This window comes from Xiphophorus maculatus, chromosome 14 (genome assembly GCF_002775205.1).
Source record: "Xiphophorus maculatus strain JP 163 A chromosome 14, X_maculatus-5.0-male, whole genome shotgun sequence".
Classification (NCBI taxonomy): Eukaryota; Metazoa; Chordata; class Actinopteri; order Cyprinodontiformes; family Poeciliidae; genus Xiphophorus; species Xiphophorus maculatus.
Window position 1 is genome coordinate 1,032,403 of NC_036456.1, and position 15,729 is coordinate 1,048,131.

Consider the following 15,729-nt stretch of genomic DNA (forward strand, 5'->3'; position numbering starts at 1 on the left):
TTTGTTGAACTCGGTAGTTAATCCAGCAGGTCCAGGCGATTTGTTGTTTTTAAGAAGTGAGTTATGAAGTTCAACTGTTGTGAGTGGAACATCTAACATATTAACTTTTTCAGTGGATAAGCAAGACATTTTTTTGAGAGGAATTCTATTTCATTTTGTTTTGGATTATGATCTGGTGTATATAACCGACATAGAAAGATTTAAAAACATTGCTAGTTTCTTGGGGGTTTTCAACTGTTTCTCTCTTCTTTTTTTATTTCCTTTATTTAACCAGGTAAACCCCATTGAGATCTGGATCTCAATTTCAAGAGGGACCTGGACAAATTGAATTTAAAATAGCTTGAATGAATAGAATGTTCTTTTATATGTTTAAGCTGATTTGCCAAATCATGACCAACCATATTATTTTATTGGAAGTTATATTTTAGTTTTTTTATGGATAATTTTTCCCCATTGATGTTTTCAGTTAGTTAGTTCTTTCTTAATTTGTTAATCTGGATTAGTATTGTAAGAATGAGTTAAATAACTTATTTGTTTTTCTACAGTTTATTCTATTTGTTGTTTTTTCTCGTGTGATGAATATGCTATTATTTTACCTATCAATATTGATTTTCCTGTTTCCCATAATAACAATGGCGCTGTATTAGGAGAGTCGTTCATCTCCAGAATAAATGCTCAGTCTTTTTTGAATGAAGGTGTTGAATATGGAGTAAAATTTGTTTCACAAATATTCAAAAAAAAAATCATGTCAAACAAACAAAAAATTTGTTGTGATCAAAAAATTTGGATTTTCAAAAAAAGTTTTAAACAAAAGAAATTTATCTCAATCTAATTGTAAGAATTATTTTTTTAAACAAAACAAATTCCTTTAAAAGCTTTTTTTTATTGAAATCACACATTTTTGTTTGAATTTTTTATTTTTGCATATCAGAATTTTTTTGGTTGACAGCCAAAATTTTTGCTTGAGTCTAAGTTTTTTTTTATGCTCCCTTTTTTTGGTTGAACTCAGCGTTTTTTTCTTGCGCTTCTCAATCTTTTGCTTGCGATTCTGACATGAACATCCTGGGTCCTGGGTTCTGTTACATTATTTAATGAGTAAAGTAAGAAATATTCAAGCATGGTTGCTAAGTATACTTGCTTAGTGACCATGCTTGAAGTACTGAAGTTTCAATTATGCACTGAGTAATTTTGTTGTTGACAAGAAAAACATAAATTCTTGAAAACAACTTATGGGTGACAGAGTGAAATGTGTCTGGCCAGGGTTTTAAAGCTTCACACATTCCAAGACGCCAGTTTAAGTTCCTACGTATTATTTGGATGTTTGTGTTTGAATGTATGAAGTGACATTCTACTGATATACATGTGCATTTATGTAGTGACTGAAAGAGAAATCAAAGATAAAAAACACACTTCAAACAAACGAAAAATAATAAGCAAAAAGACAAAATAAATTAATTATGTGGTAAGTGACTGTGATTAAATTGATTAAAAATTACTGCGGGGGAAATACAAATCAAAGTTGGAGAATATGATGCATAGTAAATGACATGTAGAAAAGGTTTTAACAGTTTAGAAAAGCCAGGGTGTCATTTCAGAGATGTGGTATAGTTGCCATGTACAGTATATATTAGGGTGAATTGTTGAGTTTTCTTTGTGAAAACTGCATATTAAGATATATTTTTTTGCTGGACAGGCTTGCTGTCCAGGATGTTCATGGACAGTTGGATGTACTTTACTGGGAAGATGTTGACATTGATTTGGATCAGGGTATGTGTTGAGTGTGTAGAGACTAACGGTTCCTCTTTATGGTTCAAATCAAATTTTTATTTTATCTTTTACATTGTAGAACAGATGATCATTTGCACTTTACAAAATAAAAAAGTGTTGGATAAGAATTTACATACATGTGAATGCTAATATAATAACACAAAAATCAACAGATGAAAAAAGAAAAGGCGAGAAAAAGGGAAAAAACAGATTGTAATGTATTTGTTGATGATCAGGATTTCTAGAAGCTAAGCTCACATTAGCCCACACTTTATCCCATTCAAATGATGGTTCCACATCTGGGACGTGTTTCTTCCAAATCAAATCTGATTCCAGAGGTCTGTATGTCTGCTTCAACCATAACTGATAAGAGTCTTGAAATAAACTTTGTTGTACCTTTAACAGAATTTATTTTTCATTTTTTAAATGAAAAATTAGCTAACTGGCGTGTTAAACGTGGTGCATATGTCCTGAAAAGTAAGTAGCTCTCTCTCCCCATAAATTAGCCCTATATAAGGGTATCATCAATCAACAGCTTATCATTATTAAATATTGGAAAATGCGGGCTAAATCCAGGAGAACAACCAGCTACTTTCTCCACCCTTCTCAATATAAATGGCAGATATCAAATTCTAACACCAAATTTCAAATGGGATTGATGTATTGAAATGGTACAATGCAAAATATTAACAAGAGTATGGCGCTAACATCTGCTCCTCCGGAACCCGTATGAGACCAGTCCCTCTGGATGAAACCAGGATAAAACAGGCCTCAGAGTGAAGACCAGAGAGGATCAGGATCTAAACAAAAGGGGGGAGGTCAGGTCCAGACTCTGACCTACCCACCACTTTGAGACAAAGAGTTGTAAAACTCTGCATTTTGAGGGCTAACATTTAGGCTAGATAAAGAAAATGTGGTCTCATGACCACAAAGTGCATCTGAGTTTGAAATCAAGGAAAGAAGAGAAACAGGAGGGAGAAAGAGAGAAAAGATAAATTAATTCTAGCAGCGCTGAGACAATATCTAAGTCTGGCTTTTGTAGATGTGTAAAAAAAAACATACTACTATTCTTGTTTAATTTTCTGTTTTAATTGGACTTGAAAAAGATTTGGGCTCCAAAGCGGAGCTGTTCTTAGAAGGTCAGGGCTTTGAATCCAGGATGTTTCTGCATGGAGTGTACCTCACCTCTCCTCTAACTGCTGGAGAAAGGAACCAGCCTTTTTGAGATGCTGCACTAAGAATGGATGGATGGAAAACTTTTTTCTATTGTCAAAAAAACTGGAAGTACCACTATTTATTAGAGAAAAACTGTATGAAATGATGAAGGAATGAAAGGTTGTACCCAACTTGGCTTTTCTCTGAATTCATCACATTTGTCCTCCTGGTCCTTTTCTCTGACCATTCCACTGCCTTGCCCAGTTCTGCCTACTGTGCATTTATATAGAATACTTTGTGATTTATTTATTTTATTTTTTTAAGGGGGTTTAGATGAAGTTGCAATTGTCAGGGAAAATGTTGCCCTAAAACTTGACAGTGTCATCTGCATCAGCCAGTATAGTGCATCAGTACAGTGGGTTGCCAGATCTGTACCTTTTCTGAACTGCCGTTCCTAGATTGTTCTGTTGAGGCACCTCCCATAACATGATGTGATGCAGCATTACGGAGCTGCAGGCTTCTCAGAGCCACCATTTTGGAGAGAAAGGGTTCCATTACTGTCTTCTGCTTTTTGTTGTCAGTGTGATTTGTTCCTTGCTGGTTAAAGAGTGAAGAACAAATTGTCATTTGCTGCTCATACTGCATGTATTTCTTCATGTTTACCATATTTCCATCTCATTTTCTTTGTCATCCCTGCTGCATTTCCATCTCATTTCCCATCATCCTCAGCACACTCTCCTTACTCTAGTCACCAAATCTTCCACCTGAAGCACCTAAAGTACTCAGCCTTTCCCCCTTTGCTCTCACATTCTTCGTCCTCCTCCTCCTCTTCCTTTTCCTCCTGCTGGTATTCTCCAAGCGTTTGGCCTAGTGGTGAAGAGTGCAGCCAGTTCATCCTATGGTCACTGATGGCTGCCTACCTGCTCCTTTTCATCACGTCTGTCCTCCTGGTCCTTTTCTCTGACCATTCCACTGCATCCCACTGCGGTCCCCAGTATGCCCCCACACAGGGCACTGACACCCAGCACAGAGCGCCACTGGCTGACCAAGATCCCACCGACTCCCACTGTAAGTGTCATGGTAACATAGCCAGAAGGAAGCTACAATCTTGAGCTGAGCTAAAGTCCATTTCCTAACTTCGATTCATGTTGCTTAGAAATACTGGTGGTAACTAGGATGATATTTTTACTTATCAAGATTTTTTTTAATTCAATGTTTTAGATCCAAACAGACAACAGGCTGTTCTTTCCATGTCAGTTTTCATTGAAAAAGTGAACTCAAGTTCTACAGACACAGAGTTCAGGTTCTAAGTAAACTGTCTGCAGTTTCTGTGATTTTAAGATTAATCAAGAAACCTACATGATGTCCGGGGTCCTTTTAAGGTCCTATATATTTTGTACCACAAACAAGCAAAGTTGGTATGACAATTAAAAAAAACCTTGAATCCTTGAATAAACCCTGGACACTGCTCCAGATATTTTCCAAGTGTAAGTAAGTAGAGAAAAGTACAGAAATAATACTGTTCCTTATCCATTGGCTTTAAAGAAGAAAATCAGCAATTATTCAGATAAACTGCTAATTTCAACAATTGGATGTCTATACAAGTTTAACCATTTCACGGTACGAAATTATTCTCAACTGTTGAACCTTTTTATGTCGTCTTTCATTTCAACCACACACTTCGGTGCATTGTTTTGGAATTTTCTGTGACAGTGTGCCAAGTACTGCATCATTAGCTATTTTTTCTTCTAACTGTTGTGCAAATTGTATGCAAAAATGTCGCAGAAAAGAAAAAAAAGTGAACTAGGCTGGACTCACAGGGTTAAGCTTAGACATTTTTATGCGTTTGGTGCCCCTGGTAAGGCACAGTGCCTACAGTCAATGGGACAGTTTGCTGTGTCAGAATTTACTCAGTGAATGGGTTTCCATCCCCCCTTAGGACATTAACTCTCTTTTAGAAAACCCAAAGCCTCAAGTAAGCGAAAAACCTTTTTTGCGAAATTGAAGAAGTTATTTTGAACTTTTGCCATTTTCATCAACCTTCTCTAACATTATATTTCACGATGCACTGTTGTGGAAAAAATTCATTTTACCAAGCACTGTCAGGTGAAATCACTCAATCAGGTTTATTCATATATTGTGCACAATACAGAGAGCTTGTAGGACAATCAATAATGAAGCAGGTCTGGATGAAAAGCTCAGCCAGGCTGACATGAGTTTTATACCAAGGATAAGGAATTGAAAACAGAAAAGAAGAGACGAGACAGTCTGGTTCCGATGCAGCTGTAGAAAACAACTTCAAACCTTCTACATGTAACCCAAATAGTTCTTTTGGTGAGAGTTCACAAGCATTTAGTAGAACATGATTAGCAGATGTTAACTTGTAGTAATTTTCCACCACAGTACTTAAAAAAATGTCGATATAAACACGGCCAATGTGGAAGGAAAAGGACACCTGCTTTTTTTTAGGTTGAACACATAGCTTAAGGTCTTGCTGAAAGGTTACTAAGATGTTAAACAACTGTTGTGTCTTTTGGGTTTATTAGCTGAGCTGCTGATTTCAAATGTCACATGGCATCCATCTGTCTGAGACCAGGTAATTAATTAGCAAATAATTAAATGTCTTATTTTCATTTGTGCTTTGTATTGTGACCTGGTTGTTTGAACACACACCAGTTGCTCTACAATACCACACCTCATCTAACAATAACTGATACAGACCAAGAGCTGTTTAGCTAGTAATTTCTGATAATCAGGTGGTGCCCCAACTTGGTAAATTTGATTAAAATTACCAGCTTCACAAATAATTGTCCTTGACACTTATTAAAAGATAGCCAAACTACACCTTCTTGGACAGCGGTTGTCTAAAAGAACTCATTATAGTTCATGTCCTTTATAAACAGATCTACAATCTGTTTATAGATATATTTCTAAATATGTATTCAAAGAATAGATCTTTAACAGCATTGGCACATTTTTTGAGCTAAGAATGCTTATTTGATCCAAACACTGTGAATGTGTTTCTGATCTTAGCTCTGTTTATTTGCAGGGTATTAAATCATATTCGAGGTGTTAAAGTTAAAGGTGGATAACTGCTGTGGATCTGCTTTCAATTAAAACATGGATGTTTTAATTGTTTCATACTGATGTAACAATTCAATGGGATTTTGGAGTTGAAAAACCTTTCAGTGTGTCAGATCTCAATAGTTACACTTTGCTGATCTAAATTAGTGCATAAATTCGGGGACAGTGCCAGCTACTGGTCAGAGTTGGTAACGACACATTTACCAGGAATACTGAAGAAAACACATTAAACACTCATGTTCATGTTTTGAAAACCACCTTTGGCAACCTTTAGAACAATTGCTAAACAGAGCCGAGCTCTATTGAAAAATTCAATATAAAATATATTAATTCAGAAACTATTCAAAAACAGATTTGAACATCTAATGACAGATTTCATATAGTTTCAGCTGCAAAAGGTAACACATTGAAAACCACATGGATATAACAGCTGATTACAAAATGAATCTTGCTTTGTCTCAAAATCCTTTAACTGATCTAATAAATCTAATAAATGTATTACTAAGACCACAGTGTGCCTGCCCATGTGTTGTCATGGTCTCATGCAGTATGATATATGTGGCAACTTTTGTCTCAAAGGAAAAGATGATTTCCAGCTGATGGCTCACAATTTTATGTTTCCACTCTACAAATACCAATAATTATCTGTGGAATTACCTCCAAATTTTTTAGCATTGGTAGAAATATTTATAGTGCTTACATGTCTCTATGATGCACTGAAGAATATTTTAAAAGTTTTCATTAGCAAATGGATGAAATTTATACGGTTACATCTAAAAGGCGAGGTGGAAGAGTAGATGTGATTAAAAGTTTCTGCTCTGTTGTTTGTGAAAGAACATTTTCTGACAGTAGCTATTTTGCTGAGTGAGTCAATGGACTCTATCAAAGAGAACAGAAATGATCAGATGGGGCAACATATGGACGCTATTATTGGCGTCCATATTTTTGAGTTTAATGTTTTCCAGCTACTCTGTAAATGAGCCGATTTATCCCAACACTAGATGCAAAGCGAAGCTGGTCCCTTTAACAGAGTGCAGTGGAACGTCTGCAGCGTTGGACTTTTATTTTTTATTTTTTTTAAAAAGGCTTCCACTAAAACTCACAGGACCCCTTCTAAAAATGCATCTTACAAATATAAGCAAAACATCTCGTAAATACTATCTTAACAACAAAGAAAACAATGAAAGACCAAGATTTACCGGGAAAAACAAAACAAAATGGCAACCTACAATAGAAACTTGACAGAGCTACAGAGGAATGCATATTTGTTTTTAAAAGCTACAGATTGGAAATTTGTCCGCTCAAGCTCATGAATCAACACTCAAAAAAAGTAAAAAACAATAAAATAAGGCTTTTTAGCTATTTTTAAAAATATATGACAGCTTTTCACACACTGGGTGGAAATATTCACACCCTTACTGATAATCAGATCCAGTGTGTGTCCTTGATTGTGTGTTTATTAAACATGCTGAATTAGACCAAAATTATCAAGAATATCACAGAGCTTTATTGCCCATCTGTCTTCAGACTCGTCAACATGCATGTTGAAATTATTTAACAGTCATAATCAATGCATATAAGAGATAAAAGCTCATTAAAGCCAATGAAGAAATGTTTCACATATGTATTGGATTTGTATAGTGTCAGGGGTTGTTTATGTGTTTTTTATCTCAATTCCCTGATGCTCAAGAGTCAAAAAGACCTTAAAGCACCTTTAGACCTTTTAGGGCATTTTTCACAGTTTAGCGAATCCTGAAGTATTGCATTAACCATTCCTCCTAGTTTATGTTTTCTATTGTCACTTAAAAATTGTAACTAGGAGGCGCTGATTCAATTAGTACAGGTGATTTATTATTGCCACCCAACTATGTTTCTGTGAGAAACATAACACCAATATTAGTGAATAGTTACACAAAACAAATACTAAATGGTTCTTATCACCACAAGATATTTTGATAAAATGGTAAAGATGCAGTATGTAACTTTTACAAAAAAAGTTACATACAGTTGTTTTTTGCTTTACATATTTCCTGAAACTGTCACTAGGCGGTGACATTATATAAGACTGATAGAAAGTGGAAAAAGGCAGCGGCCAGCAAACAGGCCAGATTCATATAACTAAGACCCGCCTCCTGACTCTGATTGGTTGTTTCAAGAAAGTACTGGGAGCACTGGTAGAAGGGAGAAGAGCCCAACTTTATAAATTGATACAGCAGAACCTGTAGTGAATGCTAATCACAGCAGGTAAACAGTTTTCCTGTAAAGGTAAGTTGCTTCTCTGCCAGTAGCATATTAAGCAGCGATCATATCAGTTTCTGTGGCAGGGCTAAGAGCCTCCTCCTGGCTCTGATTGGTGGATTTTGGTCAGGAGTGATGCATTTCTTCAGACAGATCGGTCAGTGACAAATATGTAAAAAATAGATTTTTTATAAAAGTTGCATACTTTCACTGGGAAACGACTCTTCTTCACACAACTCTGTCTTCATCTGTCTAAAAGTTCAGGGCTTTGAGTTTTGTGATGAGCTGTTGTTTTTTTTAGCTGGATGTGCATCAGCAACCTTATCTGTAGTGTCTTTATTTGCAAAGTAAAGTCCATGAGGACAGTATTTCAGCAGCGTCACAAACAGTCAATCAGAACCAGGTGGTGGTGTTGGATGCAGGACGCTTCTCCTGCCTTAGTGTGACAGCGGAGCGGCTTGTTTTCAGACCTTTTCAGCAGAAGCATGTGTCAGTCATCAGTAGGTGGTATCCTGGTCTTGGTGACCATTCTTGGACATGTGGCCGGCCAGCAGAGTGTCAGTGTTCAGTTAGCTGGAAACGACACTGAAGCTGTCCAAGGTACAAAAGGTTTCTGTGTGAAGGATGCTGTATCCGAGCACTACTTACTATTTGCATTCATTGTCTCCTAGGTTACCTCTTTAGCATGAAAGGTAATGTTGATGTTGTATTGAGTTCTATCACCTTCACCTCCAACCAGCCTCTAATTCATTCTTCTCTGTGTGTGAGCCATGCCTCAAACTGATGTGAGCTTCCCTTCCTGAGTATGATCATCCTGTAATGTTGGATCAGTGCTCTCATAAAGCTCAAAATTCCAACTTGTGTTTCAGTTTACAACAAACAGTAACTTTCTTGAGTGTGTCTTTTGCAGCCCGTAAGCAGGAGATCATCAAAGTGACAGAACAGCTGATTGAGGCCATCAACAACGGAGACTTTGAGGCCTACACGTGAGTTCATCTAGCTTCACATGTCTCTACATGTGTTGCTGTAACTTTCTCTCTTCAGGCAACTCAAATGTGATTGTCTGGTGTTCTGTTTCAGGAAGATTTGTGACCCTGGTCTCACATCATTTGAACCTGAGGCTTTGGGAAACCTGGTCGAAGGCACAGAGTTTCACCGCTTCTATTTTGAAAACGGTAAATTTTTTTTTGAAAATTCTGGGTTCAAGGTTCAAGGTTTCTTGTTGGAAAGCCAATTCAAAAATTGGTTGGTAATATACTCTTTTTTTTCTCTTGTTACTCATATAACAAGTAGTTCAGAGATTTTCTGGTATTGGAAGATTTAAATGTTTGTATGTCAATTGGCATGATTATTTTTTATACTTTTCTGTTTTTACTTTTTATTGTCTGTTCAAAATAAATATAGCTAGATTTTTCTAGCTTTTTCTATAAGCTAGAAAAATGTAGCTTATATTTTTCTATATTTATTTTATTGTTTAGGTCCAGATGTACAGTACACCCCTGGTATTTACGGCCAGTTATTGGGGACAATAACTATCTGCAAATAGCTAAAATCTTAAAATATTTGAGACCGCCTCTATAAACTCCTATGACTGCCTATTTTAATAGTTCAAACAACAAATATACCTTATCATACATTAATATGCATAAGACTACCATAGCCACTAATGTCTATATCTACATTAGCGGCTCTTTGGAGTTACAATCAATAAATGAATTGAATGCTTTGCGAACGACAGCCAATCGCATGCCAAGTAGCATTTTGTCATTGTATTTCAGCTTCCCAAGCTCCATGCTCTATAAAAATAGGTGAATCCATGACTACTGAGCAGCAAATAGACAAGTAGGTAGTAACTATAGCTCTAGTATATTGAGCATTTCTGAAAGTAAGTGTGCAGAAGAGGAGATACATTCATGTAGCTGTGAAATGAAAAGCTGGTCAGACATGAACATCCAGTAGAAAACATCTCAAAGGTGTTTTTCCAACACATTCTCACTCCCGACTCGTCATATATTGACGCGTCGGGTACCCCGTTCGCGTCAATAATTGATGAGAAGGGTTCTCTCATTGAATGCTGTACGGCTCCCTAAGCGTCCAAAACCAACGATCTAGGAACAAATAAGATGACGAGTCTGTTCTATTTTTGTAAAAGGCACACAATTCGTGCATAGCAGATGTATTTGTAGGTTTTTAACAATTTAGTTATTTTTACTTCAGTTTTAAAAGATCCTCCGGTTCTCTGAAGCCGCGATTTTATCTACATTTCTGTTTATTTTTTAACAGCAGACACGAATTACACCAGTTTCACTGATTTCATCGTAACGTCATGATTGTAAAGGACATAACATCCTAATTTTTACACAATAATAAAGAAAGACAGGAATACGCATGTTATTTGGAGTTTATGAGGTTACAGATAATAGCGGCATGCACCTCCGAAGTCGTTTGCAGTCCATTAATAATAAAAAAAAGAATTTTAATAAAAATGTTTAAGAAGAGTGAGGGTGCATTTCCTTTTGTGATTACATGCCAGACGGTTGTGTAAACGTTTGATTAAAATAAAAATAAGGACAGATCCCACCCGTCCATTAATCTAAGAAGAAGAAGAAGAAGAAGAAGAAGCTGACGTCATCGCATGCGACATTGGACCCCGGTGAGTACAAACCTGAATCTGTCAGAAATGGTTCTGTATTATAAAACAAAAGAAAATACTACAGAATGTTACGTTATAAAGTTGCTGATTGCAGTTGTAGGACTTAATGGTAGTAGGACTGTGCCGCGAATGGTTGAAGACATTTGGACACATTTGTAACATGTATTTCTTTAATTATTGTTGCCGCTATCTACATTAGCTAGCTAGCTACATTAGCCTCTTGGAGCCATCACAGCCTAGGGATGTTATAGCAACCCTCAAATTATACAACAAACAATTCTGTGACTCTATCATGGCTAATTAAATGTATTAAGTGCAGGTTCAGCTGAACTCTCTGGGCTCCAAGTCCTACAACTGCAATCAGCAACTTTATAACGTAACATTCTGTAGTATTTTCTTTTGTTTTATAATACAGAACCATTTCTGACAGATTCAGGTTTGTACTCACCGGGGTCCAATGTCGCATGCGATGACGTCAGCTTCTTCTTATTCTTCTTCTTCTTAGATTAATGGACGGGTGGGATCTGTCCTTATTTTTATTTTAATCAAACGTTTACACAACCGTCTGGCATGTAATCACAAAAGGAAATGCACCCTCACTCTTCTTGAACATTTTTATTAAAATTCTTTTTTTTATTATTAATGGACTGCAAACGACTTTGGAGGTGCATGCCGCTATTATCTGTAACCTCATAAACTCCAAATAACATACGTATTCCTGTCTTTCTTTATTATTGTGTAAAAATTAGAATATTATGTCCTTTACAATCATGACGTTACGATGAAATCAGTGAAACTGGTGTAATTCGTGTCTGCTGTTAAAAAATAAACAGAAATGTAGATAAAATCGCGGCTTCAGAGAACCGGAGGATCTTTTAAAACTGAAGTAAAATTAACTAAATTGTTAAAAACCTACAAATACATCTGCTATGCACGAATTGTGTGCCTTTTACAAAAATAGGACAGACTCGTCATCTTATTTGTTCCTAGATCGTCTGTTTTGGACGCTTAGGGAGCCGTACAGCATTCAATGAGAGAACCCTTCTCATCAATTATTGACGCGAACGGGGTACCCGACGCGTCAATATGTGACGCTGAGGGAACCTGCCCAAGCGTCAATATATGACGAGTCGGGAGTGAGAACGTGTTGCTGAAAGAAAAATCTTTCAGTAACCTTTTCACAAGTCAAGTTTTTGCGCAGTCTGTCCACTTTATTAAGTACACCTTGCTAGTACCCTGTTGGACCCCCTTCAGAACTGCCTTAAGTTATGGCATAGATTCAACAAGGTACTGGAAACATTCCTCTGGTCCATATTGACATGATAGCATTGAGCAGTTGCTGCATATTTGTCGGCTGCACATCCATGATGAAATTCTCCCGTTCCACCACATCCCAAAGGTGTTCTATTGGATTGAGATCTGGTGACTGTGGAGGTCATTCGAGTTCAGTGAACTCATTGTCGTGTTCAAGAAACCAGTCTGAGATGATTCACACTTCATGTCAGTGCGTTATCCTGCTGGAAGTAGCCATCAGAAAATGAGTACACTGTGGTCATAAAGGGATGGACATGGTCAGCAACAATACTTAGGTAGGCTGTGGCATTGACACAATGCTCAATTGATACTAATGGGCCCAAAGTGTGCCAGGAAAATATCCGCCACCTCATTGCACCACCACCAGCCTGAACTGTTGATACAATGCAGGATGGATCCATGCTTTCATGATGTTGACGCCAAATTCTGACCCTACCAACCGAATGATGCAGCAGAAATCGAGACTCATCAGACCAGGCAACGTTTTTCCAATCTTCTATTGTCCAATTTTGGTGAGTCTGTGCGAATTGTAGCCTCAGTTTCCTGTTTTTAGCTGACAGGAGTCACAGATGCTCTTCTGCATATCTCGGTTGTAATGAGTGGCTATTTGAGTTATTGTTGCCATTCTATCAGCTCGAACCAGTCTGGCCATTCTCCTCTGACCTCTGGCATCATCAAGGCATTTGGCCTACAGAACTGCCACTTACTGGATATTTTCTCTTTTTGGACCATTCTCTGTAAACCCTAGAGATGGTTGTGCGTGAAAATTCCAGTAGATCAGCAGTTTCTGAAATACTCAGACCAGCCCGTCTCGCACCAACAACCATGCCATGTTCAAAGTCACTTAAATCACTTTTCTTCTCCATTCTGATGCTCGATTTCAACTGCAGCAGATTGTCTTGGCCATGTCTACTTGCCTAAATGCATTGAGTTGCTGTCATGCGATTGGCTAATTCAACATTTGTGTTAATGAGCAGTTGGACAGGTGTATAAAGTGACTGGTGAGGTTATATACTGCTAATGTGTGATTGCATACATAAAAAGTATTCATACACTTTAAATTATTCAATAGCTATATTGTTTTCCTTTCTCAGAGTGTTACATTTTTTACCATGCATGCTGATGACACAAGACAAATATTTCTGTATAACTGTATGGTCACAGCACTGTGGCACATATCACATCATTCATGGTAATATAGGTATAAAAATCCTGCTCTGGAAAATGAACTTTATATGATATGCTAATTTCATGGCCTGACCAACTTATTCAAGTTGTAAGGCAAACATGACTGAACTGCCATAAAAAGAAAGAAGATCAGCTGGTTTACAGTCTGGACTGGACTGAATTTCACTGAATTAGCTGCTGTCTGTGATGCAGTAGCTTCTGTAAGTGTTTTGGCTACTGCAGCTTCTGTACCCTTGGTTACCTGGTTACTTGGAGCTCAGCATTGGGTTGAAGACTTGATGTTCATGTTTGCATTGTGAAATTTTCTGGTAAAAAGTCTACCTGTATTTTGTCGAATCTCAGATCTCCATTTTATCACATCACTGCTCAAAGATTAAGAAGATCGCCTGTATGTTCATGGGTTTTCTCAGGTTTTCCGGTTGGTTTACTTTTGTTCTCCGTAGCTCTGTCTAAGGGGAAACTGCCCATCCACACCATCCTGTTGAACCCCCACGTCCACCTGATCGGGGACGAGGCGGCCTGCATCGCCTACATCCGCCTCACACAGTACATCGACAGCAACGGCATGCCGCGTACCATGCAGTCCGAGGAGACCCGCATCTGGCACCGCCGTGATAGCAAGTGGCAGAACATCCACTTCCACCGCTCCGGCTCACTCACCGTTCCCACCAAGTACGAAAATATGGTGCACAACCACATGGTGACGAATCAAGTGAAACCATGTTTTATCTAACGGTCATGTGAAATGTGTTGCAGTTGAGGTGACACTCTTGGACCACAAACAGCCTCCAGCCAGACAGCTGACCAAACCCCACCCACCATGTGGACCCAACATCCCAAAGCCAATCCCTTTGCTATAGCTCCACCCTCAGTGTGTTGTTTACATATTGTAGCTGCTGCTGCACTCATGTTGAAAAGTCAACAGAAGTCAATCGAGGGATTAATGATTTTGTAGTGAGAATGTGTGCTGTGTGTTTATTACCTGAGCTTTGGTTTCACCTCTTTTAGATCTGTATGTTTTAACAGGGGTGCTTTCAGGTGCTGCCTGGTCATTTTATAGGCTGTTAAGATGTGAAACTTCATAAAAAATTTTTAGCATTCCATGTATTCATATATTATGTAACGCTGAGGCACAATGACCAAAATGTCACACACTGTACCTCCTTCTTGCTCATGTATCTTTTCAGTTCTGCCATCTGTTATGCTCAGAGTCAAGCTTGCTTTGATAAATAAGTTTCAGTGATCAATGCACTTTTTCTTGAATCCATCCTTAAAGTGAAAATCCATTCAGCTCTCTGGTTTGCTAGTGCCACCAAGTGTATTAGGTGTTTGTCTAAAAGGAAAGTCAAGTAAAACCTGATATTTTGTCACCTTCAACTGCCACCACCTCTGCAGGTGTAGGGGGAGCCTGTTCTGTGAGAATGTAAGCTGACATGGAGTTTCTAGAGTCTTACATATTCTCATACAGTGAGTAGCTCTTGATGAAAATTTTCTCTGTTCGAATTTGTTACATTTTATAATGTGATATTGATGTTTGTTGATAACTTCCTCTTTTAGGCTCCGGTTTTTGTGATTCCCTCCTTTGTCGTAACTGTTTGCCAACGTTTCTCAGCACCTGGTCCAAAGTACAAGTTCACGACAACTTTTGGTTAAGGTTTCAGTTATTATTATTTAGTTATTCATTTAATAGGAAATGAGTATCATAATGATCATAATAACCCTCTTATTATGCTTAATTCTTGTCATTGTGGTGGCGCCATGGGATTAAAGGGAAATGGGCTCAAAATGTGAGATGTTCAGGGCCTTTGATCATTTTCTTCATTGTTGGATTTTTTTCCCTTTTTTTTCTTTTGTCTATACAACTTCACGGAGTTATTTGGTATAATCACATCATGCTTTCTACAATATACTGATGGGCCAAGCCTAATGTGCATTAAGGAAATGTCAAATAAAATGTCATTTAGAACAAATGTGCATTTTTAAAATCAATTTCAGTGTTTGTATTTACTATTCAAACCCACCGCAGCTATTGCTGGGTTTCAGACACTTGGCTTGGATGACTTGTGAAATTCAGATGTAGGTCTGGAAGTGGATTTCTTTAGTTCAAAACAGAGCAAAATGGATCACAGCGAGTACGATAATTCTCTAAATGGGCTGGAGCAGACGAGGTATTGCGAAAAAATATGGGTATATTTAAGATATGATCCATATTATCTCGGTAAAAAAAAAAGACTTCTCTTATCATCTTGAGGATTTACCCGGTATTGCAACGATCCACATAACTAACTATCTGGAGTTGCAGACCTCATATTATATGATGAGCCAGGTGA

General features: G+C 37.6%; 1 protein-coding gene across 9 annotated transcripts in view; it reads left to right on the forward strand.

The window, feature by feature from the left end:
- The window catches only part of LOC102220401 (calcium/calmodulin-dependent protein kinase type II delta 1 chain), a 130,042-nt gene extending 114,677 nt beyond the window's left edge, over positions 1 to 15,365 (forward strand). For all 9 annotated transcript variants that reach the window (XM_023346310.1, XM_023346309.1, XM_023346313.1 and 6 more), the window contains 4 exons: positions 9,155 to 9,230; positions 9,325 to 9,419; positions 13,843 to 14,071; positions 14,156 to 15,365. In XM_023346310.1, the coding sequence (XP_023202078.1) occupies positions 9,155 to 9,230; positions 9,325 to 9,419; positions 13,843 to 14,071; positions 14,156 to 14,159 (404 nt within the window). In that variant the 3' untranslated portion in view covers positions 14,160 to 15,365. The remainder of the gene's footprint in view (positions 1 to 9,154; positions 9,231 to 9,324; positions 9,420 to 13,842; positions 14,072 to 14,155) is intronic.
- The last annotated feature ends 364 nt before the right edge of the window (positions 15,366 to 15,729 follow it).